This window comes from Panthera uncia, chromosome F1 (genome assembly GCF_023721935.1).
Source record: "Panthera uncia isolate 11264 chromosome F1, Puncia_PCG_1.0, whole genome shotgun sequence".
In the NCBI taxonomy this organism is placed as follows: domain Eukaryota; kingdom Metazoa; phylum Chordata; class Mammalia; order Carnivora; family Felidae; genus Panthera; species Panthera uncia.
In genome coordinates, this window is record NC_064813.1 from 30,148,309 (window position 1) to 30,175,723 (window position 27,415).

The window sequence follows — 27,415 nt, forward strand, 5'->3', positions numbered from 1 at the left end:
TACAGTCCATAATCTGAAAGCCTCGATCTGTTTCCTTTCTATGAAGGGAATTACAACCACTTATTCTTTTCTAAGGGAGAAATGAGACCAGACACGCTAACTGAATAAGCAGCTTACTATATCACTCTTGTAACAAAATTGAGGAAGATACTTGGCTGATTAGTCATTACAGTGCATTCTCCATGGAAACAACTGTGTATTAATAGAATTGAAAAAGATCAGCAACCAAAGAAAAAAATTAATTGGATCTCATCAAAATGAAAAACTTGGGTGCACTAAAGGATACTACTAAGAAAGTGAACAGACAGCCCACAGGATGAGAGACCTGTTCAAATCATGGATCTGGGGACTTGTATTTAGACCATATAAAAGAACTTTTATACTCCAATAATAAAAGGGCAACCCAAGTAAGAATCTGAATAATGTTTCTGTAGTGCAGATGACTGATAAGCACATGAAAGGCTGCTCAACATCATGATCATCAGGGAAGGGCAAATCTAAACCACAGTGAGATTTGTATCGTTGTGTCGCCTTCACACCTACAAGAATGGCTGTGGTCAATAAGATGTACAAGTTTTGGTGAAGATGTAGAGAAATTAGGACCCCCACAGATGGTTGGGGGGAACGTAAAATGGTGCAGCTACCATGGAAAAGTCTGGCAGTTCCTAGAAGTTCAAATATAGAGAGTCACCATATGACTCAGCAATCCCATTCCTATGTACATACCCAAGAGAAATGAAAACTTACGTCTGCACAACAGCTTGTACACGAATGTTCATAGCAGCACGATTCATAATAGCCAGAAAGCGGAAGCTGCTCAAAGGTCCATCAATTGATGAGTGGATAAATAAACGGTATATTCACCCAGCGGGGTAGTATTTGGCAGTCAGAGGGAATGAAGAACTGTTGCATCTACATCATGGATGAATCTTGAAAATATGTTAGGTGAAAGAAGTCTGACACAAAAGCTTCTATGTTGTGGGATTCCATTTATGTGAACTGCCTAGAACGGGCAAGTCCATCAAGACAGGAAGCCGATTATTGGTTGCCAGGGACTAGGAGGAAGGAGTGACTCCTAATGGGTATGGAGTTTGTTTTTAGGTAATGAAAATGTCCTGTAATTACATAGTGGTGATGGTTGCACACCTTGTGAATGTAGTAAAAACCAAATATATTCACTTATTTAAAAGGGTAAATTTTATGGTATGTAAATTATATTTCAAAAACCCCACGAAAACAACAAACCCATCGCATCACTAAAAAGGAAAAAAAACCCAAAAGGATAGTTCATTCCTTCTTTGCATTCAGGATGCGTCTTAGCCCCTTGTTGTTTGCAAGGTAGAGTTTTGGAGGGGTAGAGTAGACGACCGGTTCCCCCTTCCTGTGAATAAAGGTCCCACTGTGTTTTCAGAAGTTGAATTACTCATCACACATCCCTTAATGGGCTGACTTCTATTCCGGGGCAAGTCTGGGTTTTTGAAGCAGTGTTGGTTGTCTTGGATTTTTCTTAGATTACCTTTCCTAAGAAAATCATGTGCATTATTTCTGTCTTTCTACAGAATGTGTCTGTACAGGACACATTCATCATGAGTTTGCATTCATGTAAAGAATGTATACTTTTAAAACACATTCATCCAGCTTGCCACAAAAAAGCAGGTGTTTGGTTTTTCTGACTGCAGAGTACACGGGACATTTTGCCAAAATATCCAGCACCTGTTTTTTTAATGGCAAAATGTATTGGTGTCTTCTTTCAGAACTGGAGTGTCACTTATAGCATGTGTGGATGATAAATAGTTTTACCTTTTTTTTTTAAATTTTTTAACGTTTATTTATTATTGAGAGAGCATGAGCATGAGCATGGGAGGGGCAGAGAGAGGAGGAGACACAGAATCCGAAGCAGGCTCCAGGCTCTGAGCTGTCAGCACAGAGCCCAACGCGGAGCTCAAACCCACAGACGATGAGATCATGACCCGTGCCGAAATCGGACGCCCAACCGACTGAGCCACCCAGGCGCCCCTAGTTTTACAGTTTTTGTTTAACTCACGCGCCAATTTATGGATCAAGAAAAGGCCGGTAAAGAAGTTCAGCTTGGCTTCTGTGAGCGAAACAGAGGGGACCCCATGAGAGTAATTTGTCCAAGTACCTCTGCCAAACAAATCCAGATGATGCAATTGTCATCTGACCTTTTTGTGCCTTAAGTCAGCTTTTTTAGAATTTTCAAGAAGATGCAAATTCCTCTCTTTCCCTAACCAAAGGTTTCACGAAGGCAGAACATTTCCAATCATGTATGTGTGACTTATGATAGAGTGAATACCTGCCCACAAAGGCCCATTACTGTTCCTCTTCATTGCATGGTTTAGCCAGGCTGAAATATGCAGTTTACTTAAAAATGTCCCAAGCTTCTACTTGTCATGAAGTTATATTCTTCCAATCAGATCTTCTGTCGTTGTTAGGGACTGGATCCTTAAGCACTACCATTCACTGTTGCGTAGGGAAAGAACATTGACGAGGAGTCGGGACCCCAGGGCTCTCATTCTGTGCCAGTCTTAGGCTCTCTGGGACCTGGATCGCTGCACTAATATGGCTTTGGACCAGAAGGCCTTTTGGGTCCCTGCTAACTCTTAACAATTCTGTTCAGATGTTATATACCCAATTAGTCACTGCAGAGTTCCTTCAGTTATGTCTTGTGATTTTTCCAAACCTCATTCAGATGTTGAAACCTGGTCCCTTGTTGCTACAGCAATTATGAGCCCCTTGTGACAGGGAATGTGTTTTTACCTGCCATGTTTTTGAGTGAACCTGTGGGGAGGTGCCTGGCTGGCTCAGTCGGAAGAGCGGGTCACTCTTGATCTTGGGGTTTTGAGTTCGAGCCCCATGTTACATGTAGAGATTACTTTAAAAAAATCTTGACGTGAACCTGTGATCTTACATGGGCCATAGGAGCGGGGAGTGCCTTCCAGGCAGAACAGCTGTGGGGGGGTCCACTTGTACACTTTGCACTACTGCACTTTGGGTCCTGTGACTCTGCAGACCGGCTACACGTGACTGATCAGGGATCAGCGCCTGAGGTAAGGGGAGCCACCTACAGGCTGGGTGTGAAGGAGAGCAGTGTCCTGTGGTGTGTGTGACAGAGCACCCTATACAGGATGCAGGCTGGGAGAGGGACTTGGCCAGGACAGCGGAGCAGAGTCACAGAGAAACCCGGGGAGAAGGCGGATAGCAAAGCCACCAGGGAGCAGGAATGGACACTGTCCCTAATAACAATAAGAAGCAGTAGCAGTAGGATCAGAGACAAAAGTTGAAAAAGAGACTTGCTTTAATTCCTCTTGGAGAGCTAGAGCTGCTGCCTTCCGTGTGGCTCGTGCTCAGCCGTGGGCGGGCTTCCTTGGGGGTTCCTGGCTCCTGGTTCCTCACTTCTCTTTGTAGCTATGAATGTCCATTGCCTCCCATGACCTGCTCTTTACTGTCTGAAGGAACCTCATAGACATTTCTGGGAACTCGCACATCTGTGTGATGTAGAAACGTTGTAAAGTATCTTGCCATGAATAGTAAGGTCTATCAGTTGGTTTACAGTTTTACAGGCTCAAATGCACTGCTGTTGTCCTACAGACGGAAGGTAGCTAGTTGGCGCTGTGAGACGTAGCTCATCTATTATTTGGGTCATTCGGTCATTTCATAGGCATGCAAACATCACATGCCTACTGTGTGAAGGATACTGTTTTATGCCTTGCCTCCATGTTATTTCTGGCATGTTTTTTTCTAGTTTATCATTGTAAGAGATTGTTGTGCCATGGTCTTCATTTTTGCTGTTTTTATTGAAGGCTTTTTTTTTTTTTTTAATGAATGTAATTGTCAAATTGGCTTACGTACAACACCCGGTGCTCATCCCACAAGTGCCCTCCTCAGTGCCCATCACCCATTTTTCCTCTCCCTGACCCCCCCAAAAGGTTTTGTGTTTTGAAAAGTAGAGGGTACGTTCCATTTCTCTAGTAACGTTAATTCATTAAGCAGGCAATCTGTAATGAATTTTGCAACATTCTCTCCTTTATTTTAAATATCCAGTAAAATTGAAGTGATCATTTCCTTTTCACATGAAGAAAGTGAGGCTTAGGAGCAGTAAGTAACTTGCCCTGGGTCTCAGAGTAGTCATAGGAGAGCTGGCCGCCCCAACCTCTCTGACTTAAAGCTCATGCTCTTAACCACTAGGCTGGATATCAGGACTTTCAGTTCAGAAAAATAAATGAATAATGAACACCAAATTACTCCTTCATCAAAATTCTCCCGGTGCCTTGGGCACAAGGCTAGATGACCTCCTCCACGAAGCCTTTTGCTCATGTCTGTCCTTCTCCTCACACCCATACATCATCCCAACAAAGGAAATCTCACCATTTACATCCTCTCGTGCTTCTGAGTCCTGTAGCACTTGTAGCACAGACCATTAGTCCTCCTCTCTCGGAGTCTCCCTGAAGCGCCTAGCACCAAGTCTTGCGCACAGAGTTGATGCTTGATGTGTGTTTGTGGAAGTGTAGAATGAATGACTTATTTTCCTCTCACCAAAGACCCTTTGATAGCTCTGTGCTGATCCTGCTTTTGTGCTTTTAAATAAAAAGAAAGTGAAATAATCATGAGCAAATACTCTTATATCTTTGGATTTGAAGTCCATTTTTTGTAGGGAGTGTGTTGTGGGTCTTGTTTTGAATCCAGATTGAAAGGTCTAATCTGCCTTTTAATTGGAATGTTTAGTCCATTGACATTTTTTAAGTTGAAGTATAGTTGACCTAGTTATAGACTAATATAACTGTATTAGTTCCAGGTGCACAACGTCGTGGTCCGACGGTTCTATACACTATGCAGGACTCACCACAATAAATTGCCATTTGTCACCATACAAAGTTACTACAGAGCTACTGACTGTATTCTCTGTGCTATACTTTTCATCCCCATAACTCACTTTATACCTGGAAGTTCTTACCTTATTACTATTTTTTTTTTAATTTAAAATGTGTTTATTGGGATGGTTTTCCACTCATTTGGATTCAGATTGCTTTCGGTGCTGCTTCCGTCTGAAGAAGCACCCTCTGTAAGCTTTGCCTTTCTTCCTTGTAGGTTGGCAGAGGACAGCCAACTCAGAACACTACTGTTTTGTGCGTGGCCAAAGATGGTGGTGATTTTGCAGCACTGGACGTCTCACTGCTTCTTACGCTTCCTCCGTTCTTGCAGGAAGGGATTGAGGAGGTCCTTTGCAAGGGGCATGTTCTCGAGGGGAGGTTGTCACCGCCGAAAAAGCTTGAAGTTTGCATCTCTTCGTTCCTTTCACCTATTTCGCCCGTCACCTCCACTCTCCTCCCCTCTGGCAACCTCTCATTTGTTCTGTTTCTATTTGTTTTGTTTTTTAGTTTCTCAATATAAGTGAAATCACATAGTATTTGTCTTTTGCCGTGTGACTTATTTCACTTAGTATGATACCCTCTGGGTCCATCCATGTTGTTGTGAATGGCAGGATTTCATTCCTTTTTTTATGGTTGAGTTATATTCCACATCTTTATCCATCCATTGCTGAGCACTTGGGTAGCTTCCATATCTTGGCTATTGTAAGTAATGCTGCAGTAAACAGAGGAGTGCATGTATCTTTTTGAATCAGTGTTTTTGTTTTCTTTGAGTCAATACCCAGTAGTGGAATGCTATTTCTATTTTTAATTTTTTGAGGAACCTCCATACTGTTTTGCACAGTGGCTGCACCAACTTACTCTCTTGTCAACAGTTCATTAGAGTTCCCTTTTCTCCACATCTTTGCCAACACTTATTTCTTGTGTTGTTAGTTTTTTTAAGTTTATGTACTTATTTTTGAGAGAGAGAGACAGCACAAGCACATGAGTGGGAGAGGGGAATAGAGGGGGAGAGACAGAATCCCAAGCAAGCTCTGTGCTGTCAGCACAGAGTCCAGTGTGGGGCTTGAACCCATGAATGGTAAGATCGTGCCCTTAGCCGAGACCACGAGTCAGACACTCAACCGACTGAGCACCCCGTTGTGTATTTGGTACTAACCATTCTGACGGGGGTGAGGGAATATTGCATTGTGGGTTTGATTGGCATTTCCCTGATGACTAGTGACGTTGAGCATCTTCTCATATGTCTGTTGGCCATCTGGGTATCTTCTTTAGAAAAATGTCTATGCACATCCTTTGCCATTTTTTGATAAGATTTTTTGAGGGTGTTGTAGGAGTTCTTTATATATTTTGGATTTTAACCCCTTATTGGATATATCATTTGCAAGTGTCTCCTCCCATTTAGTAGGTTGCCTTTTTGTTCATGGTTTCCCTTGCCGTGCGAAGGCTTTTTAGTTTGATGTAATCCCAATAGTTTGTTTTTGCTTTTGTTTCCCTTGCATGAGGAGATAGATCCAGAAAAATGTTGCTAAAGCCAGTGTCCAAGAGATTACAGAGTATGTTTTCCTTTAGGGGTTTTATGGTCTCCAGTCTTACATTTAGTTCTTTATACCATGTTCAGTGTACTTTTGTGCATGATGTAAGGTGTATGGTGGAAGCAGGTGGTCTGCTTTTAATTTTTTGCATGTAGCTGTCCAGTTTTCTCAACACTATTAAATGAAGAAACTGTCTTCTCCCCATTGTATATTCTTGCCTCCTTTGTCTTAGATTAATTGATCATAAGTAAGCATGGGTTTATTTCTGGACTACCTATTCTGTTCTGTTGACTTATGTGTGGCAGTACCATACTGTTTTGAATACTATAGTTTTATAGTATAGCTTGAAATCTGGGATTGTGATACCTCCAGCTTTTTCCTTTCTCAAGATTGCTTTTGCTGTTCACAGTCTTTCTTGGTTCCTTACAGATTTTAGTATTACTTGTTCTAGCTCTGTGAAAAATACTGTTCGTATTTTGAAAGGGGTTGCATTGGATCTGTAGATTGCTTCGGGTAGTGTAGACGTCTTAACAAGATTAATTCTTCCAATCCATGAGTGTGGTATCTTTTCATTTTCTTGTGTCATCTTCAGTTTCTTTTAACAGTGTCTTGTAGTTTTCAGAGTAAAAGTCTTTCACTTTCTTGGCTAAATTTATTCCTAGGTACTTTATTCTTTTTGATGCAATCATAAATAGAATTGTTTTCTTAATTTCACTTTCTGCTACCTTGTTATCAGTGTATAGAAGTGCAACACGTTTCTATATGTTAACTTTGTATCCTAAAACTTTACCGAATTCATTCATTAGTTCTAATTGTTTCAGTGGAGTCTTTAGGGTTTTCTATATATAGTATGTCATTTGCAAATAGTGCCAGTTTCACTTCTTCCTTACCAATTTGGATGCTTTTTATTTCTTGTCTGATTGCTGTGGCTAGGACTTCCAGTTCCATATTGACTAAAAATGGCAAAAAAGGACATCTTGTCTTGTTCCTTAACTTAGGGGAAAGTCTTTCTGTTTTTCTACCATCGAGTATGATGTTAGTTGTAGGCTTGTCATACATAGCGTCTGTTATGTTGAGGTTTGAACATATACTAAAAGCACTGAATTTTTACTCCCCCCATTTTTATGTATATGATGTCATAGTTTACATCTCTCTATTTTGTGAATCCCTTCACGAATGCTTTAAAAATGATTGATTTTACTACCTTTTTTTTTTTTTTTTTTTTTTGAGAGAGAGAGAGAGAGAGAGAGTGACTGTGTGTGCACCAGCAGGGGAGGGGTAGAGAGAGGGAGAGACAGACAGAATCCCAAGCAGGCTCTGCGGTGTCAGCTCAGAGCTGGACGTGGAGCTCGAACTCAAACTGTGAGATCGTGACCTGAGCCAAGATCAAGAGTCAGAGGCTTAACCAAGCCACGCAGGCACCCCCTACTTTTGGCTTTTAACCTTTATACTAGCTTTATAAGTGATTGATCTACTTACCTTTACTCTGTGTTTGCTTTCACCCATGAAATTTTTTCCTTTCATGATTTTCTTCTAGTTAATGTTCTTTTCTTTTTCTGCTTAAAGAAGTCCCTTTAATGGCCAGTTTAGTGATGAACTCCTCTAACTTTTGTTTGTCTGGGAAACTCTCTCTGAATAACCTTGCTGGGTGGAGTATTCTTGGCTGTAGGTTTTGGCACTTTTAATATGTTATGCCACTCCCTTTTGGTCTGCAGTGTTTCTGCTGTAAAATCAGCTGCTAGTCTAATGGACTTTCCCTTGTTCGTAACTGTTTGCTTTTTTCTTGCTGTTTTTAAGATTCTGCCTTTATCTTTAATTTTTGATATTTTAATTAGTATGTCTTGGTGTGGACCTCCTTGGGTTCGTCTTCTTTGGGGCTCTTTGGATATCTCTTTCTTTCCCTATGTTAAAGAACGTTTTAGCTATTATATCTTCAAACAAGTTTTCTGCCCCTTTTTCTCTCTTCTTCTGGGATGCCTGTAATGCAAATGTTAGTACACTTGATGTTGTCTCAGAGACCCCATAATCTACCCTCATTTTTTAAAATTCTTTTTTCTTTTTGCTGTTCAATAGATACTTTCCATTATCCTGTCTTTCAGATTGCTGATCTGTTCTGCATCTGCTAATCTGTTGATTTCTTCTCCTGTATTTTTCATTTCAGTTATATTCTTTTTTTTTTAATTTTTATTTTTTTAATTTTTTTTTTAACGTTTATTTATTTTTGAGACAGAGAGAGACAGAGCATGAACGGGGGAGGGGCAGAGAGAGAGGGAGACACAGAATCTGAAACAGGCTCCAGGCTCTGAGCAGTCAGCACAGAGCCCGATGCGGGGCTCGAACTCACGGACTGGACCGCGAGATTGTGACCTGAGCCGAAGTCGGACGCTTAACCGACTGAGCCACCCAGGCGCCCCTCAGTTATATTCTTTAACTCTGATTGGTTCTTTTTTATACTTTCTGTTTCTTTGTTGAAGTTCTGAGTTCATCCACTCTTCTCTCAAGTCTGGTGAGCATCTTTATGACTGTTATCAGATAGATTGCTTATCTCTGTTGTGTTTAGTTCTTTTTCTGAAGTTTTGTCTCATTCTTTTGTTTGGAGCATGTTTGTCTCATTTTGTCTGACGTTCTGTGTTTGTTTTTATGAAGTAGATGAAACAGCCACCTCTGCCTGGTGTAGGAACGTCCCTGCATAGACTGTGTGTGCCTGGCAGCTTTGGCTGGCTGACTGGAGCATTAGTGGGTGCCAGCTAGGGGTCCCGGGGTGTTCTCTGCAGGGAGCACCCTGGCAGGAAAAACTGAAGCTGGTACAGATGAGGGTGGGATGGGCGTCTGGGGCCACCTTGGTAGGTCAGCTGGTACTTGGGTGGGTGGATTGTGGGGGAACACCTTGGGAATATGGCTAGAGCTGGTGTGGGCTAGGGTCCCAGAGCCCACTGAGGCAGTAGGCCAGCTAGAGCATCTAGCCTCTGTTCCCATCTGTGCTACCAACGTGGAGGGGCTCACCAGCACTTCTGACCCCAGAGAGAATTCTAGCAATCCCCCACCATTTGTCAGACACTCGGGAGTTAGTGAATGGGTTTCCTTCACCTTTAATCTCATTACCTTTTAAACCGTAGCTTTTTTTCTGTGTGCCAGGGCAGGTGAATCTGCACAGGAGTCCCTCAGTGCAGTCCCTTTCTGCTACAGTCCACAGTGTCAGAGGTGGGGTGCCTGTTGTCACTATGTTTCCATCTCTTTTGCCATTCTTTATGTGGTCCCTTTATCTTTTGTTGTGCAGAAGCTGTTTGATCAGGCACCAGTTCTTCAGGAGGATTTGCTTTCTATGTAGGTGTAGAATTGGTGTGACATGGGAGGATTTGAGTTGAGTGTCTTCCTATGTTGCCATCTTGGACTCTCCCCTAGTCTGCTCACATTTAGTGTAATTATTGATTTGGTTGGATTTGGTTCTACCTTTCTGCTGTTTTCTGTTTGTCTCATGTAGTTTTCATTTTCCCATTCTCTCCTGAAAGTTATAAACCTTATGATATTGTTTGCTTTAGTCTTACATTTTAAAAATCTAGAAATAGCTTTTTATATTTACCTACCGGTTTCACATTTCAGTGATCTTTGTTCCTTCCTGTACATTTGAAAATTATCATCTGGTGTTATTTCCCTTTAACTTTCAGAATTTCTTCCTTATGCATTGAGGTGTGGGTCTGTTGGTGATGAATTCTCTTAGCTTTATGTTTGAAAATATCTTTATTTCACCTTCATTTTTGAAAGTTAGTTTTGCTGGAATTTAATTCAAGATTGATAGAATTTTTTTATTTCAGCACTTTAAAGAAGTGTCTTTTGGTGTCTATTATTTCTTTTTTTTATATTAATTTTTTTGGGGAGTCTATTATTTCTGATCAAAAGTTACCTATCATTAGATATAAATCCTGTATGTGATATTTTTTTTTTCTGGCTGCTTTCAAGATTTTTTTCTCTTATCTTTGCATTTGCAGTTTGACTATGATTTGCCTAGGAGTGGGTTCTTATTATTCTGCTTTGCATTATTGAGTTTCCAGTTTCCAATATTGCACAATCAATGCAAATTGATGTGTTTTTTCTCTAGTTTTGGGAAGTTTGGGCCATTATTTTTTCAAATATTCTTTGTGATCTGTTGTCTCTTTTCAGTTACGTATGGTTAGACTGTTGGATACTGTCCCACAGTTATCTAGGTAGGTAGGTTCTGTTTATTTTTTTCTTCTCCCCCCCCCCTCCAAATTGGTTAATTTCTTTTTATTTAACTTCAGCTACACCGACTTTTTATTTATTTACTTACTTTGCCTTCCTTCGCTCTTAAGAAAGCACAGTGAATTTTTCATTTCATTTACTTTTCTTTCCAGCTTTAGAGTTTCCATTTGGTTCTTCTTTATAGTTTCTATTTTTCTGTTTCCCCGTAGTTTCTTTTTCTCTATTTCCCCTTTGTCCATTCCTTATCTATATATTTTCCTTTAGCTCCTCCACATGCTGTAAAGTTCCTGTCTGCTGATTGCAACATCAGGTCATCTTGGCTTTGGTTTCTGTAGACTGTTTTTTCCTTTGAGCGTGGGTCACATTTTATTGTTTCTTCACATGTCTCGTGATTTTTGATTCAATACTAAACATTGTAATGGTGCGTTATAGAGGTTATAGATTATGCTACAATCCTCCTGAAGGATTTTTGTGTTAGCAGGTAGTGAATGTGAGGAGACTTAAGTTCCGAATTAGCAGTGGCTGAAATCTCCATTCAGTTCTTTTAGTTTTGCAGCTGCTGCTTTTTATCTTGGCCACCCTCTCCCCCCCCACCCAATGTCTCCAGCCAAGAATTTGAACAGATTTTATTTGCAGATTTGGGTGTTTGCCAGCCCTGAACCCTGTCTACGGCCACCCTGAACCATACCTCATAGAGGTTGGTGAGTGCTCTTGGGCAAAACATGCAAATTATTAAATCTAACCAAGTGCAGAGTCTTTCCTTCAAAGGCCTACTCTTCTAGTTTCTGCCTGCTTTTGCCTTCACATAATTTTTAAGTATTTTGTCCACATTTTGTAATTGTATATAGAAGGGTGATGTGACTAAGCTATTTTGTCACAGTTGGGAGCCGGAAGCCGCACATACCCTTTAAGACTTGCATTCATACTCTTCCTCAGCCTTGGGCTGATCCACTGTGGAGGGAACAGGGCTTTTTCTTCAGGGAGCGACAGTTTCAGACAAAGGGTAGAGAGGGCACAGAGCACCATAGGAGTGTCTCAGTCAGCTTGGGTTGCCGTACCAAAGTACCCCAGGTGGGGTTGCTTAAACAACAGAAATTTTTTTCTCAGCTCTAGACTGGAAATCAAAGATCAAAGAGTTGGCAAGTTTGGCTTCTCTTGAGGCCCCCTGCCTTGGCTTGCACATGGCCACCTTCTCCCTGTGCCCTCATGTGGCTTTTTCTCTGTGTGTCTACATCCCTGGTGTCTCCTTCTCTGTCTTATAAGGACACTAGTCTTGTTGGGTCAGGACCCATTATTATGCCCTCATTTAACCTTGATTACCTCCTTAAATTCCCCATTTCCAAGTACAGTCACACTGGAGATTAGGGCTTCAGTGTAAATTTGTCAGGGGGCGGGGTACATGTAACTTAGTCCATAGCAGAGCAAAATCAAGGCTGGGCATGGTCTGAGAGCAGGCAGGAGAGACAGAGCTGTGTTGGATGGAAGGAATCAGAATACCTTTAATCAGTCATTAAGTCATTCACCATATAAATGCGGAATGCTCCTGTGTTCCAGGCACATAGTGAAGGGCTAATGGTTCAGTATGGATGGACACGACTGGCCCTGGCCCTGTTCTCCGGAGCTCACAGCCGAGGAGGATAAAAAGACGTGTAGACAGACTGTGATATTGCAGTGACGATAGAGGACGTACAGGGTGCCTTGGGAGAGTTGAGGAAGGGGTCCTCAAATAAAGCTATGGGTCAGGGAAGGCTTCCTTGAGAAAATGCCTTTCTAAACTGAAACCTGAAGTATGAGTCAGGAATCAGCTGTGGAAGAAAAGTGCTCCAGGCCAGGCACAGGGATTGGCAAATGTGAGGGGCCTTAGGGTTGAGGGGGGGTGTGCATGCTGGACAAACAGAAAGTCATTTAGCACAGCTGGAGCTGGGGACCCTGTGGGAGCCGGGTGGTCAGGGAGAAGCCCAGAAAAATAGGTTGGGGCCAGCTTCCTTGTTGAATCTTAACTTTGTCCCTCCAGATGGGAGATTCTTAAAGAGAATAGCTGTGTCTCCTTCCTCTTGGAGTCCCCTTTCTGGCACAGGAAGTGCATAGCGAATGTTGATAGGTGCCACGTGTTATGATTTAGGGGTGTGTGGGTGACCTTGCCTCCTTGGTAAAGCAGGTCAAGGGCCTGGAGATTGCCAGCTGCCTCTGACCTCACCTGCCCCAGGGCTCTGGGTCACATGTGTGGTGGTGTTTTTCAGCCCTGGACAGCGAGTCTGCCTCTAGCAGCATCCGCTTCAGCAAGGCCTGCCTGAAGAACGTCTTCTCCGTCCTGCTCATCTTCATCTACCTGCTGCTCATGGCAGTGGCTGTCTTCCTGGTCTACCAGACCATCACAGACTTCCGCGAGAAACTCAAGCACCCTGTCATGTCGGTGTCTTACAAGGAGGTGGATCGCTATGACGCCCCAGGTAGAGCCTGTCCCGGAGGGGCATCAGGGCCCAGGTCTGGGGCATTGGCTTGCAAAGGAGCCACCGTTGCACTCCCACACCGGGCTGGGCACCGCGGGTAGGCAGAGGAGCCGAGCACAGTCAAGGTGAAGAGTACACACCCAGAGAGCTGCTGTCAGTACCCAGAGGAGCATGTCGTGTGCCAGGGAGAGGGGTGCACGGAGCCTGGAGTGGTCACTGCATAACTGGGGTGGGCACGGAATGCTTTGCACGGAGATAGTATTTGAGCTGGGCTTTGATAGACAAGAAGAGAGTTTTTCTGGAAGGGGGATTAGCAGGAGCAAAAGTAAGTGTAGGGAGGCAGAGGGCTCCTCTGGAGAGGATGTGTATAGCCTGGCTGGAGCCGGAGGCCAGTGATGAGGGGCAGGGGAGGTAAAGCCATTCGGAAGTGGTTAGGGCCCTGCCTGGGGAGGGGGCTCACTGCTGTTCCTGTTCCGGTGGGAGGCTGGGCCCTGAGGAGGCCGTCGTCTCTGCTATAGAAAGTAGTGTCTCCTTCAGGGCAAGCGGGGCTGGCTCTGAGCTCTGGAATCGTGGGAGTGAACCGGGAGGCGTGAGCTCCGTGGCCTCGGCTGTGCCCCGCTGGTGTGCGCACGTGCTGTGCTCGCAGGATGCCAGAGTCCCCCTCTGGATGGCCTGCCCACGGGGCACAGCCGGTCTCTGGTGCCTTCCACCTGGGCTTCTTGAAAGTGTGCTGCTTGTAGCTTCTTCACCCATCTTTGCCTGTCTCGTGTTCGTCCCTCTTTGTGTGTCTGTTTTGGTCCCTGTATCTGTGGGCTGTACTTTCTGTTGCTGATCTCTGGGTCTCTCTGAGCTCTGCCCGGGTCTGGTGCCACATGCTGCTCTCATGCTGCTCTGTTTTCTCTTCGTCAGTGGAGCCCCACGGTGAGGTGCTGGGGTTGGGGCGGGGGAGGGACCTTTGGGGTGTGAGTTGCACACCTGGAGGCCCCGGCCAGAGCAGGAGGTGAGAGGCACGGTGACAGGTGGGGAGTCCCGCAGCCGAGCCGAGGGCCTTGCAGTGAATCCGCCCGCGGATGGCGGCGCTGCCGGGCCCGGCCGCGGAGCCCCCGCGGGGTGTGCCGAGCAGGGCGGGGATGTAGGGTGGGTTTCGGTGCAGGTGCCAGGGAGGCTGTGCCCCAGGCCAGGAGAGGGGCTTTCTGAGGGCAGCAGCCGTGGCTCTCCACCCTCCATAACCCTCTTCTCCCTCCTCTGCCGTCACCCAGAGAGTCTTGAACTTGGGTTGTTGGTGGGTGTGAAAAACTGTGTGTGATGTGACTGTAGGGATACGGTGGGGGACCGTGACTTCTGACACTCCCATTTTCCTGTTCGTGCTCCCCTAGGTATTGCTCTGTACCCCGGTCAGGCCCAGTTGCTCAGCTGTAAGCACCACTACGAGGTCATCCCGCCCCTGAGGAGCCCTGGCCAGCCTGGGGACATGAACTGCACCACCCAGAGGATCAACTACACAGACCCTTTCTCCAACCAGACTCTGGTAACTCCTGTCTCCCCACGCCAGGCCTGGGCAGCACACGCTGTCCACCCCGCACCCCGCAGCCCCCGGTCTTCTTCCTGCCACGAGGCCACTCACACTCCCCTCGTGCAGGCCCTTGGCCTCCAGCGACCACGAGGCTGTCCCAAATCGGGTCATGGCCATGGCTGGCTGGCTGCATCAGGCAGGGCTGTGAGGGCGTCAGCATTCTCTGATCCTCAGGGATTCCTGACAGTGCGATCAGATCCTCTCCTTGCTGGAAGGATGCAGGGCGAAGCCGGTGGGACGTAGTCAAGTGAGTCCCATTACCTGACTGCCCAGCACAACTGCCAGGGTGCATTTTGAAAATAAAGATTCCTAGGTTCCACGTGGGGCCAGTCAATCCTAGGGACAGGGCCTGGGAATCCATGTTTTGAAATAAATATGTAAAGAAGCTGGTCTGGGAACAAGGACCCCAGCACTGGCATCACTCACAGCTCAGCCCAGCAGGGTTGGGGGGAGGTGAGGGTCAGTGGCACCTGCACAGGGTGTCGAAGGCAGGGAAGGAATTTTACGTTTATGTACATCTTTTTGCATCCCGTATCCTCGTTTCGGAAAGGATTGAATGGGACTGAGTAAAAGCTTTCTGGATCAAAGTGAGGAAGGAAGGGTTTTCAAGGTAGAGGAAATAGCAGGTTGCATTTGTGTCTGCACTGTTACAGTAGTTGGGTGTGTGTGGAGGGTCAGGTGCCCCCGGGAGCGGCGAGCAGCGGGAGGCGAAGCTGCGGATAGAAGTAATGGCCAGGTGAGGAGAGAGTGAGTGGTCTGCCCTGGAGCCTGATTTGCCCCCCTGGGTCTAAGGTAGAAGAGTCACACTGAGGTGGTTCTGATGACCTTTGTTCCAGGCCTCCTCCTGAGATCCTGCTCAAATGGTTCCCTCGCCTGCAAAAACTGGAACAAAATAAAGTATCCATAAAAGTCCCACAAACCCAGGAGCGGTATCACCAGCGGACTAGGCGTTTTGAACCGGTGTAAAATAGAAGTTGGGGCAGGTGGGTGGAGCAAACAAACCAGAGAAAGGCCGCGCCCTACAGTGGGCGAAGGAGAGGCTTCAGGAGAGGTGAAAGCCTTCCTTCTGGCTCCCAGCTCCCGAGTCAGCTCGCCCAAAGGGCAGGGCAGCGGTCAGGACAGTCATCACGGGACAGTCATCATGGGACCAGTCATCATGGGACCGGGTGGCTGCTCTCCTACCCTCCCAGGGCGCGCAGAGCTGCTGGGGACGGCGTTTCCTTCCGGGTACGAGGCCCAGGGGCCATTCGTATGTACGCAAGCTCTGGGGAGGTTCCCTGCTTGGGCACTGGGGCAGCAGAGAGAAACAGAGCAGAACTGGAGACTGGGCCTCCACGGTGCAGGGGAGGGGACAAGTACCGGGAAGGAATCTTCACACAAGAGACACGCCAAATACCTGGCCTGGCATTGCCTGCCTGCTGCCACGGAGCGTCAGCCCCAGGCAGGGGCGCCGTGGGAGAACCGGTGAGGACAGCCACACCCCCAGCCCTAAGCTAGTCACCCTGGTCCTTCTCTCGGGAGTGGGAACGGACAGTGAAGGCTTGCTAGACATTTACGGGAAACCGACAGCCTAGGAGAGGACCAAGAGGAATAAAAGAGAATGGACTCCAGAACAGGGCAATGGATGCTAATTTAAAGGAAAGGGAGAATAATTTGTAAACATTTTAAGGAAGAGCTGGATGTGCCATAGAAACACCATGCGGATTCCCAGCCGCTTCTTGCCGGCCGCTTCTTGCTGGCCGCTCTGGGAAACATACCAGTCGGAGGGCCGGGCAGTGCACATGCGGGTCTGTGGGTGTCCTTCCTGTCGGTGCCCCCCGAGCGGACACTTCCCAGGAGCCCGTTGCCTTCGTTCCCAAACCTGTGTGTGCTGGTGGTGCTTACTGCGGTAATTACGTAATTTAAATATTATAAACATCCATGAAATAAGAGCACAAAAGTTATTTTTTAATATATATAATTATTTTCAGTTTATTCATTTATTTTGAGAGAGAGTGCACGTGGGGAGGTAGGGACAGGGAGAGAAGGAGAGGGAATCGCAGGCAGGCTCCACACTGTCCAGCCTCAGAGTCCAGTGCAGGGCTCGAACTCAGGAACCGTGAGATCATGACCTGAGCTGAAACCAAGAATCCTGGCTTAACTGACTGAGCCAGTCAGGCGCCCCAGGGAGAGTTGTTTGTATGGAAACTGCAGTGAAGGCAGTTACTGTGCCAGCTCTGGGTGAAGGTCAGTATTCTCCAGCAGTTCTAGATGTGGTTCCTTTGGAGAGGAGTTCTGCCCTCAGGCCCCACAGTGGTGGAGGAGGAGGAGGGATGGGGGAGCGCAGGGGAGGGTAGGAGAGGTCCCCCCCCTCCCCCCCCCACACACATGTGCACTTACGCTGGGAAGTAGGGCCTGGCAAGTGGCAGCAAGGACATTCCCTGAGTAGGGGGGAGGTATGGCTCATCCCATCTCGCACCCAAGGAGCACCTTGGTTAGATGTGTCATTGATCGCCACTGGGAGACTTTGCCTGGGTAGAGATCCTCCGGCGCCATGCCTGGGGTGGACTTTAGAAAATATGCCCTCTGGTGCACCCGCTTCCTGCTGTGTAGGCTGACACCTTGCAGACTTGGTGCTTGGCTTGTGGGCTTGTCCTTTACTCTGCTCCAGCTCCGCCTCCTTTGTTTGTAGTAGGAGGTCTCAGAACCCTGTAGGCTGCTGGCTGTCTGCCTCCTGGCTAGTCTGTGTGAAAGTGACAGGCGAGGGCGGGGGTTGGTGCTCATCTGACCTGCTTTGTCAGATTTCAGATTCTCATTGTTTTCTAGTGTCTGTTGTGCCCTCGGTTTAGCTAACTTTTTTTTTTTTTAACATTTATTTATTTTTGATAGAGAAAGAGTGTGAGTGGGGGAGGGGCAGAGAGAGAGGGAGACACAGAATCCAAAGCAGCGTCCAGGCTCTGAGCTGTCAGCATAGAGCCGGACGCAGGGCTGTGAGATCATGACCTGAGCCAAGGTTGGAGGCTTAACTGACCGAGCCACCCAGGCACCCCTGGTTTAGCTAACTTTTACTGCACACTTTGCCACAATTAGGGCCACCGTCTTTCCAGCTTGTAGGACCGCCTGCTGTATTCCCACTGTCCAGATGTTAAGTCCTTGTCTCTTTTAGATGGTTCCCACAGCACTCCAGTTCCAGAAAATAACTTTGTGCATCGGGCAGAGAATAGACTAAGCTGCTGTGCAAAAGCAAACACCTCAAACAGACCCAGTGGCTGAGACCAGAGAGAAGTCTGTTTCTTTGGAGCCGGTCGGGTGTGCAGGTGGTGGGCACGTTGGGCCATGCCGCCTCGCAGGGCAGGCAGCGATGGCTTCTGTCTGCCACTCCACCTCCCCGTGGCGCAGTCTTGGTCCTCGTGGTCAGCCATGGCTTGCCAGCACGTGTATGCGTTTTCCGCTCTGGGAGGGTGAGACGTGGAGGACAAGCGGTGCCCTGTTTCGGGGCACAGTGTGGAGTCTCATGAGTCACTTTGGTGCACATTCCAGGAACGTCATCACATGGCCACGGCCGAGGCCAGAAATGAGGCTCCAGCAGGGTGACCGTGCTGCTAAAATGTGGGATTGGGGAAGTGGTTCTAGTTCTCCAGGAGGAAGCGGGTAGTGGGAACAGTGTGCATTCTCTGCTGCCACTCAACGTGTCATGGAAAGGTTGAAAATAAATAGATGGATGGAGGTTTCCTGGGAAAAATGCAACAAGAGGCAGAACAAGTGAGTGGGCACATGAACATCAGTCACACTGCTGTACCGGGTGCCAAGGGTTACAAGAGATGTTTAATTTAGATAAAAAACTATACTATTCTCCACTAAGAATTAAGAGTTACAGATCTTTGCAAAATAGCATTCCTTTTGTATGTTTTGGGCAAAACCTATTAGGAACAAAAAATTCCATTGCCTTGAAGTGTGACTAAATGCACACGTTTCTCTTTCGCATTCGCGGACACAAAGTGGGATAAGGATTGAGCGGCACAATTCGTTAATGTGCAGTGAGTGTGCGTGTAGCACCTGTGCCTGATGGTGCCCGCTCTTCCACATCTGGAGAGCATTTATGGAGGTTACTGCGGTACAGATGTTTATCTGTAATTCATTAATCTGTAAGTCAGTTACGGTAATTAATCTGTAAATCCAGCGTCATCACAGTTAAAAGTCCCAGTTGGTTTTTTCATGGAATTTAACAGTCCAGTTTTAAAGTACATGGTGAAGAACACGTGTATGGCAGTCACCCGCTGGGGGTGGTGGTAGGAGGCGCGTCGCGGAGGGGACCTGCCCGGTCAGATGGCAGAACAGTATAGACCCGCAGGGATGAACTCCGCATCTGTCCCTCGTCTGGGGAGCGGGAGGTAGGTCCCTCTTTCACACCAGATGCAAAACTGAAAGCCACGCACATAAAACGTCTGAATGTAAAAAAGTTTAAAAAGCGCTATAAGAGAACATCGATGTAATTTTGGTTTTCCTCTGCAAGCAAAACCTGGAAGCCATAGAGAAAAAGATTTACATATATCACCGTATCAAATTTAAAGCTTCATCTAACAAGTGACATTAGAAACAAAGTTAATGGCAAAGCGACAGACCGGAAGAAGACATTTGTCCGCATACTGGACGTACGTTAGCGTCCCTTCCGAGGGCGTCCGTAGCACAGGCAGCCAGTGAGGAAAATGGACGGAGGACCGTTGCTCCCAGCGCTGGGCCAGGCGCTAGCCGCAGAGTCGCGCTGTGGGGCTGAGCGGGAGCCAGCCGTGGGCAGCAGGAGGGGTGGCCTGTGGTCAACTGGGGGCCGCTGGGCGAGGAGTTTGCTGGTCACCTTCAGTGTCTCTGGGGCCACAGGCGGGGCTCCCACAGGGCTGATTCCGGCCCTTGTCTCTCTGCAGAAATCCGCCCTGATCGTGCAGGGGCCCCGGGAAGTGAAGAAGCGGGAGCTGGTCTTCCTCCAGTTCCGCCTGAATGAGAGTAGCGAGGACTTCAGTGCCATCGATTACCTCCTCTTCTCGTCTTTCCAGGAGTTCCTGCAAAGGTGGCGTTTCCAGTCCGTGCCGGGCTTGCCGCACGCCGTCTCCTGTCCGCTTGCTCATCCCGGGCCGGGGTGGGCAAGTGGGGCAGTGATGGGGCCCGACTCCAGGGACTGACCTGGAGCCTAGCTGTCCAGGAAACCTGGCTTCACTAAGGAAGCGGGTCTGGTGTGGCGAGTGTTCGGACTTAGAGGCAGAGGCTTGGTCCTGCCCGTTCGGGGGGCTAAGGCGAGAGGAGCTGCCTTGGACCGTGTGAGCCCCCCGAGGGCAGTCCCTGCCTCTGCCGGGTCTCCCCTGCTGTGTCGTGGGCAGCATGTCCAACGCGCGGTGTGTGTTTGCCACACGTTTTTAATACGGGGATGAAGCTTCTTGTCTGCGTGGGGGACACACTGGGACCCAGAGTGCCCACTGGGGGCGGTAGCCACCCCGGAGGAGAGGCGGCTCCCCCGGGGTGATGAGGCCATGGGCCACCTCCCCTACTCATGTACCACTGCTCTGTCCTTCCTGATCTGGAGCTTGGAGCCTCTGCTGTGGCGTCTTCCACCCTGTCTGCCCCCCAGCATTCCCTCTGCCCTCCCTGCGTGGAGCCGAGGAGCTGTCCTCCCCTCACTGGGCCTCCCAGAGGGAGGCTGGCAGCCCAGCGAGGGCTCCCCAGGGCCACCGAGGGCCAGAGTTGTCATGCTGGTGGGCGCACCTGCCCGCTCAGGGCCAGTGCTCTGGGAGCAGGGGTTGGGGGAACCTGCCTCATGGCGGGTGACAACTCTCCCTCTGTTCGGAAGCCTAGAAGCAGAGCTTGGAAAGGAAGCAGGAAGTGGGCCCTGTCCTCGTGGCAGTAGCCGAGAAAACTGGCTTGGAGTAGGGGCTGGAGTTTGAGTCCAGCCGACTTTGAATCCTGCTGTTGGGCCTAACTTGGCCCCTTTTTCTCTGTCCTCCCAGCCCAGACAGGGTGGGCTTCATGCAGTCCTGCGAGAGCGCCTATTCCAGCTGGAAGTTCTCTGGCGGCTTCCGCACCTGGGTCAAGATGTCCCTGGTGAAGACCAAGGAGGAGGATGGGCGGGAAGCAGTGGAGTTCCGGCAGGAGGTAGGTGGTGCCGGGTGTGCTTCGCACCGTTGGCCGCTTCCACCCTGGAGTCCGGGGTGGACAGCAGCTTCGCAGGAGAGAGGACCTTGGGGAAGTCGTATGGTGAGAAGGGACCCCGTGCCAGGGAGCGGCCATGTCCCGCAGGCTGGGCACGCTCTAGGCCTTTGCCTGGGCTGCAGCCGGTCCTCCCCAGACACGTGGGCCAAGCAGGGACGCCTGCATTTCACAGAGCAGGTGGCGCGCCCAGCACAGTCCGTGTTCTTGGCCGTCAGAGGCCGCTGGCCTCGTGGAAGATAGAGGACTTGCAGGGAAGACAGACTAGATACAGTGGCCTCCGAAGTGTGGTGCACGTGAGGGTCCATTGAGATGCATGAGGAAAATATTAGCTTGCTTTTTGTACTAATTTCTTGACCTCATCCTTTTTCCGTTTTTGAGTATTTTGAACATTAGAAGAAGAGTAATGTTTATGTCACTTCTGAGGAAGTCATGTATGTGGGGTATGTACTCAAAAATGTGTTACTAATGGGAAGTGTGATTGAAAGCTTTCAGCCCACTAGCCTGGAACCAGGAGATGTGCCCGAGGTTTCTAGCCACGGTCTCGGCAGCGGATGGGGGAGGACCTTGGGAACGGGCCTGGCAGTGGGGATGGGGGCAGGGGACATTTTGGTTGCCGTGGCAGGGCTGTTTGCCAGTCATCACTGAAAGCGAGGCTGCACCCCTACCTTTGGAACTTTCACCTCCGCGGTGGCAGCCCCCTTACCCACACCTACACCCTGAGGCCACCGTCCTGTGTATCAGTGGCCGAGTGCCTACAGAGGTAGCGAGGGAGTCTGTTCTGAAAACTTGGCTCCTCCTTGGAGGTGTTTCAGCAGGCTGGACCCTGAGGGGCAGCACTGGGAAAGGCCTGGGTTGGAGTAGAAGGACCTACTCCCAGTGACACGGGGCTGTCGTTGGGCAGAAGCCATGCGCTCGTCCGGGCCCACCCCTTCCCTGTGCCCTGGCCTCTCAGACTGGAGAGGAGGAGGGTTTGGGAAGGGCTTCGGGCCGGTTTTCTTCAAGAGGACAGGCTTTGTTCCTGCCTCAGGAGGTGGAACCTACCCCCCTAGCCCCCCGGCAGTGGGTCCCTAAAGTGTTCCCTGTTTGTAAGGTAACTGTCACGTCCTGGATTTTTGCTCCACACTTTTCTCCGAGAACTCCCGAGATCTTCCTCCTCTGGCCCCACGGCAGCCGAGGAAAGGAGCCTCGATGTGTTCACCGTAGTCAGGTGCAGCCTGGGTCTGCCCGGCTCGCCCCACGGTTCAGAACCCAAAGGGACCTAAGTCCCAGCGAACATGTCCATTTTACCGTGTTTGTGCCGTTCGTGATTGTCTAAGTTGGAAGTGTTTCGGTGGGTGACATGAACCCTTTTGAACAAAGTTGAAAAATGTTTTTTATGTAGTGTTTTAAAGTTTAAAATACCCATGTCTTATCTCATTTGATCCTGACCACACCTCGGTGATGCCGGCATTTTGTCCGCCGCTCTGCAAGTGGCGAAGCGGGAGGCTCAGCTCGGTGGTGGAGCCGGCCCTGTGGCCGGGGCTGGGCTCTGCCTCTGGCACCGCCGCTCCCCGTTACACCACGCAGATTAGCAGCTTCTGGTAATCGATGACCAGATCTTACCAGACACGCCTACTAAATACTTAACCGGGAGTGAGTGCTCAGCCGGGCGATCTGTGAGGTTGTGCTTTGTCTGTGTAAGACCTGAAGGGTTGAAAGACTTAGCTTTTAAGATCAAGTATTTTGAAATTCGAGACTTTTATGACTTATAATTGGGTCTTCACATGATGCTTTGGATGCGTTTTAATCATGAGTCCAGATATCTGAGGACAGATTTTGGTGACAATCCAGGACACCCATTGTACATCCCAGATGCTGTTTTCCCAGAGAACTGGAAACCGAAGTCTTGGCCCTGGTTCCAGTTTCAGGATTTGTGTATGAGATTTTTGGCTTTCTCCCTCCAGAAGATGATGTGAAGAGAACCAAGGACCAAGATCCCCTAACTTCCTTCTCCTTTCCTGCAACCCAGGTGAGGCAGGGGCGCAGAGGTGGTAACGCTTTCTCCTCTCTCTACCTAGACGAGTGTGGTTAACTACATTGACCAGAGGCCGGCCGCCGAAAAAAGCGCTCAGTTGTTTTTTGTGGTCTTTGAATGGAAAGATCCTTTCATCCAGAAAGTCCAAGATGTGAGTATTACTTAAGGTTACAAGAGCAAACACCCTGTGCTGAGGTATTTTGGCTCATCCTTCCAGGCTGTCCTCCTCTTCTCTCATGGCGCAAATCATTTTTTCATTTATGACATTCATGTCCTGTATTTGTGTTTAATTGATCTTATCATCACTAGACAGTTGTCCCCGTGAACGTGGGGGCTTCCTCTTTTGTCTGCCATTATTTATGTGCTGCCTGGCAGAGTGCTTAGTACAGAGTACTTGCTTAGTAGTATTAAGTGAGTGGAGTGAGTAGAAAACCTGGATTGCATTAAGCTAATGTCTAGATTATTGCTACTGGAAGCCATTCTTTTTTTTTTTTTTTTTTTTTTTGAAGCCCTTTTTTTTTTTTTTTTTTTTTTTTTTGGAAGCCATTCTTTTTTCATAGGTCTCTGTTGGATAATAATCATTATTTGTCAGAGCAGAAACGTACAAGTAAAAATGAACACTGCCTCAATTAATGCCAGATTCCCAGACGCAGTCTCGGAAGAGGAGGGATGATAAGACAGCTTTGCTAGAGGAACGTTCTGGGGAGACACCATCCCCCGGAGGCAGTCCCAGATCTGACACTGATTGGCGTTTAGGTAATCCCAGAACGTGCTGATGTGGTCGGAGCTCAGGGGAAGCGCCTTGCACGGCTGAGGCCCATGTGGTGGAGGGTCTGTGTGACCTGTAGTGCTCCCTGATCACGCACCTCCACCACGAACCGGGGATGGGAAGGGCCACTTATGCAGGGGCGCGTGCGGCTCGCTGAATCCGGATCTGGGTGGAAGAGTGAACGTCTTCAGTTCTACACGTGAAGTGTGTGAGCACACGTTTTTCACTTACGCCATTCAGTAGGAAGTGCCCATTGAGACGAGTAAAGCCCACGCTCGAGGCCTGCTTTTCTCATCATCACTCTGCTTCATCGTGGTCCTGAACAGTGGTGCCGGTGTAACCGTTTTGTATCTGTGGACCCTGAGGCTCAGATTGTCCAAGGTCACCCTGCTGAACAGACTTGAAAGTGCTGTGGGTACCATGCTGGGGACTCAGAAAGAAATCCAAGCTGTGACCTTGACCTAGAAGCGTTTAACATTTAGTGAGTGTAGTCGATAGCTGTGAAGTGACTCATTCCAGACGGTAAGTAGCTGCCAAAGGGCTTTGTGGGATAAATGTTTCTGCCAGAGGGTTTCTCGGCTTAGTGGTCAGAGAGGGCTCCACGGAGCTGTGAAGGATCAGTGAACTCGAGTAAGAGGAAAGCATCGCAGGCTGGGGGGCTCAGGGCATGGCCTGAAGGCAGACGTCCGGCGGGTGAGACTGTCACTGGACTGCGTGGAGGGCAAGTGTGAGGAAGTGTGAGACGGGAAGAAAACGAGTAACTGACCTTCTGGAGTAGGTAGTTCTGGGGAAATTTGTCTCCAAGCCACTTCTGGGGATTAGTCTAGAAATTTAAACCTCGGTACTGAGTATCTGATTTGTGCAGAACTTTTTTGAGAAAGTTTACTTTTTTCAGGATCACTTTATAGTAGGAAGGGATTAGTATTTTTCTTCTCAGACTTGAGCTGTGCACATTAAAGGTCTAGTCAGAATGAAGTACAGAGTCATGGCCGTTTTAGAACCCCAAGTGTTTTTCTTGTCGCTCCAATAATCTGAGGCAGGAGGATCTTGACAGTAACACTCACGTGACCTAGGAATCCAAGTTGAGGCAAACTGATACACTTGTGTTCGTTTGTTTTCCAGATAATCACCGCCAATCCTTGGAACACAATCGCCCTGCTCTGTGGGGCCTTCTTGGCGTTATTTAAAGCAGCGGAGTTTGCCAAGCTGAGTGTGAAATGGATGATCAAGATCAGAAAGAGGTACCTTAAAAAAAGAGGTCAGGCGGCGAACCACATAAGCTGAAGTGGCCTTGTGTTCGCAGAACTGCTCACAGCAACGGAAGTTCTGGTCACTTCCGCGCGGAGAAACGAGCCGCCGGCAATCCTGTGCTCACTTGAAACGGGCCTTGCTGGGAGGAACAGCCTGCCAGCCTGCAGCTTCTAACCTGGCCCCAAAAGAGGATGTTTAAAGCCTGATGGAACAGATCCAGTGGGTAACCTAAAACTTATTTAAGTATTTAAATTATTAATGAACAGATGACGAGGGATTGTGGAAGATGGAATTAGATCTGTATCAAGTTTTCTGAAGGTTTGTGGAAGTTGCCTTTCTTCTTACTTGGTTTGGTGCACAGTTAAGCTCTAATGGGGTAATGAAGGCTCTACTTTTTACTCTAGCTTCCCCTTCTGCCCTAGTTTTCTAAAGTGGACAGAAGAGTGTGATTTTTTTTTTTCCCCAAATCCTGACTCTGCAGATGTACAGGTTATGCTTTGAAACCTCTGCACCCTGTACCCAAAGGCGAGAACCCCGTCGTCTCTGACGTCATCTGCCAGTTACATCATCTGGCCTCTTGGCATGCTTTCTCATTTGTTAAATAAGAAATGGGACTTTTTTGTAAAGCTACTAGAAACCAGGAATACGATTTCTTGTGGACTGACTAGCCACCTACCTGTCTGGCTAGAATATTTGTTGATGGAGGTGTAAGAGTGCAGAGTCATTAACATGCAAAAGCACTGGGACATATGTACATAGGTGCCTACTCAATGTATCTTGATGATTTTATTAACAGGTAAATAAAAGTTAGGTTAATGCAAAAGGAGTCAGTGTGCCAGTATGAATACCTGCTAAATCAGTAGGCACCGGTACACTTTCATTCTGTGACCAAATGGCAGCGTGAGCTCGGACTCCCAAGATGGAGGGATCTGGACTCCCGAGGTAGGTCATGAATGCGTCCAAGGAAGGGTCGGGGTGGGGTGTGGCGATGGATGGCAGGCAGGCAGTCAGGAAGAGTGACAGAGCTAGCTCGTCCTGTCCTGTAAAAGCAGCTGAGAAAGGGGTACTCAGTGTGACCCCCAAAGCCTTCAGCTTAGCTTTTGACAAAGATGAGTACTGAAGTATTTTTCACATCGGCCGATTTAAGGTTTTGAGAATTGTCTGCAGAGTTTCAAATTACTTACATGCCCCTTTGCTCCAAAGAGGACTTGGTAACACTGGATTTCATAACCTGGCTTTAGGTAGTTTAAAGAGGCATTATTAAAGGTAAACTTGTGCCAAGAAATATTCCCTGGTACTTTGCGATGCCAGAGAAGCATGCACATTCATGCTAGCCTAGATCTCGTCTCTGTGCAGTCTTTTTGTGAGGCAAATGCGAAGCCAGGCAGAGAAGCTTACATTAACAACGTTGGAAAACGTGTGTGTGTGTGTTCTGTCTCTAAAGGTGACACCACTTTAGTAATACTTCAATATCTAATAAAATTAGCTCAAATAAACACACTAAAACTGCATTTCCTGTATTGTGGAAAGTTGAGAGACCTCTTAAATGCGCTTTAGGATAAGTAGATAATTAGGAAGTATTTTTAGCTTGCCAAAGAAAAAAACTTTCATAACTACAGCTGCAGCCTGTCAGAATCCACTGTGGCTGCTCTTCGGTGAAAGAAACGTGTAAGTCTTCCACTGTGTAGACATTTAGACCTAGCCTTCACTTTCTGGAAAAGGCAGGGGCTTGCCTTTGACTCTGTGTCCTGTAGTAGGCTCACCCTGGTCTTCCAGGGCTGCCCCCAGCTGTAACACTGGCTGGCCTTGGGTTAGTGTGGCCAATTCGGCCAGAGCCCCTGGACCTGGATGGCTGGGGGAAGGTGGCTACTGGAGATCATAAACTGTGAGCCATGCACCCAAAGGAAGAGTTTCTCCTGGGGCCACAGTGAGTGAAAAGGGATGCTTGTACAGTGACCTAGGAATAGCACGCAAAACGCTAGACTTCTTCATGAATGCAAAGGAGTGGAGAGTTTATAATGTCTGATGTCTGACTCTGCCACCGTTTCCCTGAACCACTCCTCACCCAAAGAAGTAGGATTTATTATAAACTTTGAGATTTTTAATTGAAACTGACATTTAAGGTAATTTGAGCCTGTTCTCTGAACACAGAAGGACATGAAGATGAAAGGCTAGCCTAGAACTTAGAATTTGAGGCAGACATTGTATAAAGAGGCAGCAGACTGCTTCTGGATGTCTCAGAGCTGGAAAAAGCAAAGACCACATCGGCAAAATACAAACATAGACTTTATTAAATGCTGCTCAATCCCCCAATGAAGATCTTTCGTTACAAAACAGTTTTCCACACAACTGCAAGTAAAGAGATTGGAATGGTACTCATAACAAAAGAGGTGAGAAATACTTGACCAAGTGAAAACATACAAGACCTCTCTCTAGTCAGCTTGCTCAGAACTCTACAGGGGCAGCCTAGTGCGTTTCCTTTAAATAAAGCCAGCCAGTGACCGTGAGTGCTCTGTGTCACCACACTGGGGGACTCAAAGCCTCC

At 47.8% G+C, this 27,415-nt stretch overlaps 1 protein-coding gene across 2 annotated transcripts in view; it reads left to right on the forward strand.

The window, feature by feature from the left end:
* Nucleotides 1–27,257, forward strand: part of PACC1 (proton activated chloride channel 1) — a 36,290-nt gene extending 9,033 nt beyond the window's left edge. The window contains exons 3-8 of one of the 2 annotated variants that reach the window (XM_049634186.1): nucleotides 12,880–13,089; nucleotides 14,466–14,617; nucleotides 19,561–19,703; nucleotides 20,635–20,779; nucleotides 22,894–23,001; nucleotides 24,742–27,257. In XM_049634186.1, coding sequence (XP_049490143.1) covers nucleotides 12,880–13,089; nucleotides 14,466–14,617; nucleotides 19,561–19,703; nucleotides 20,635–20,779; nucleotides 22,894–23,001; nucleotides 24,742–24,903 — 920 coding nt within the window. In that variant the 3' untranslated portion in view covers nucleotides 24,904–27,257. Of the gene's footprint in view, nucleotides 1–12,879; nucleotides 13,090–14,465; nucleotides 14,618–19,560; nucleotides 19,704–20,634; nucleotides 20,780–22,893; nucleotides 23,006–24,741 lie in introns of those variants that run through there. The other variant, XM_049634187.1, reaches the window with a different exon arrangement.
* Nucleotides 27,258–27,415: the final 158 nt, after the last annotated feature.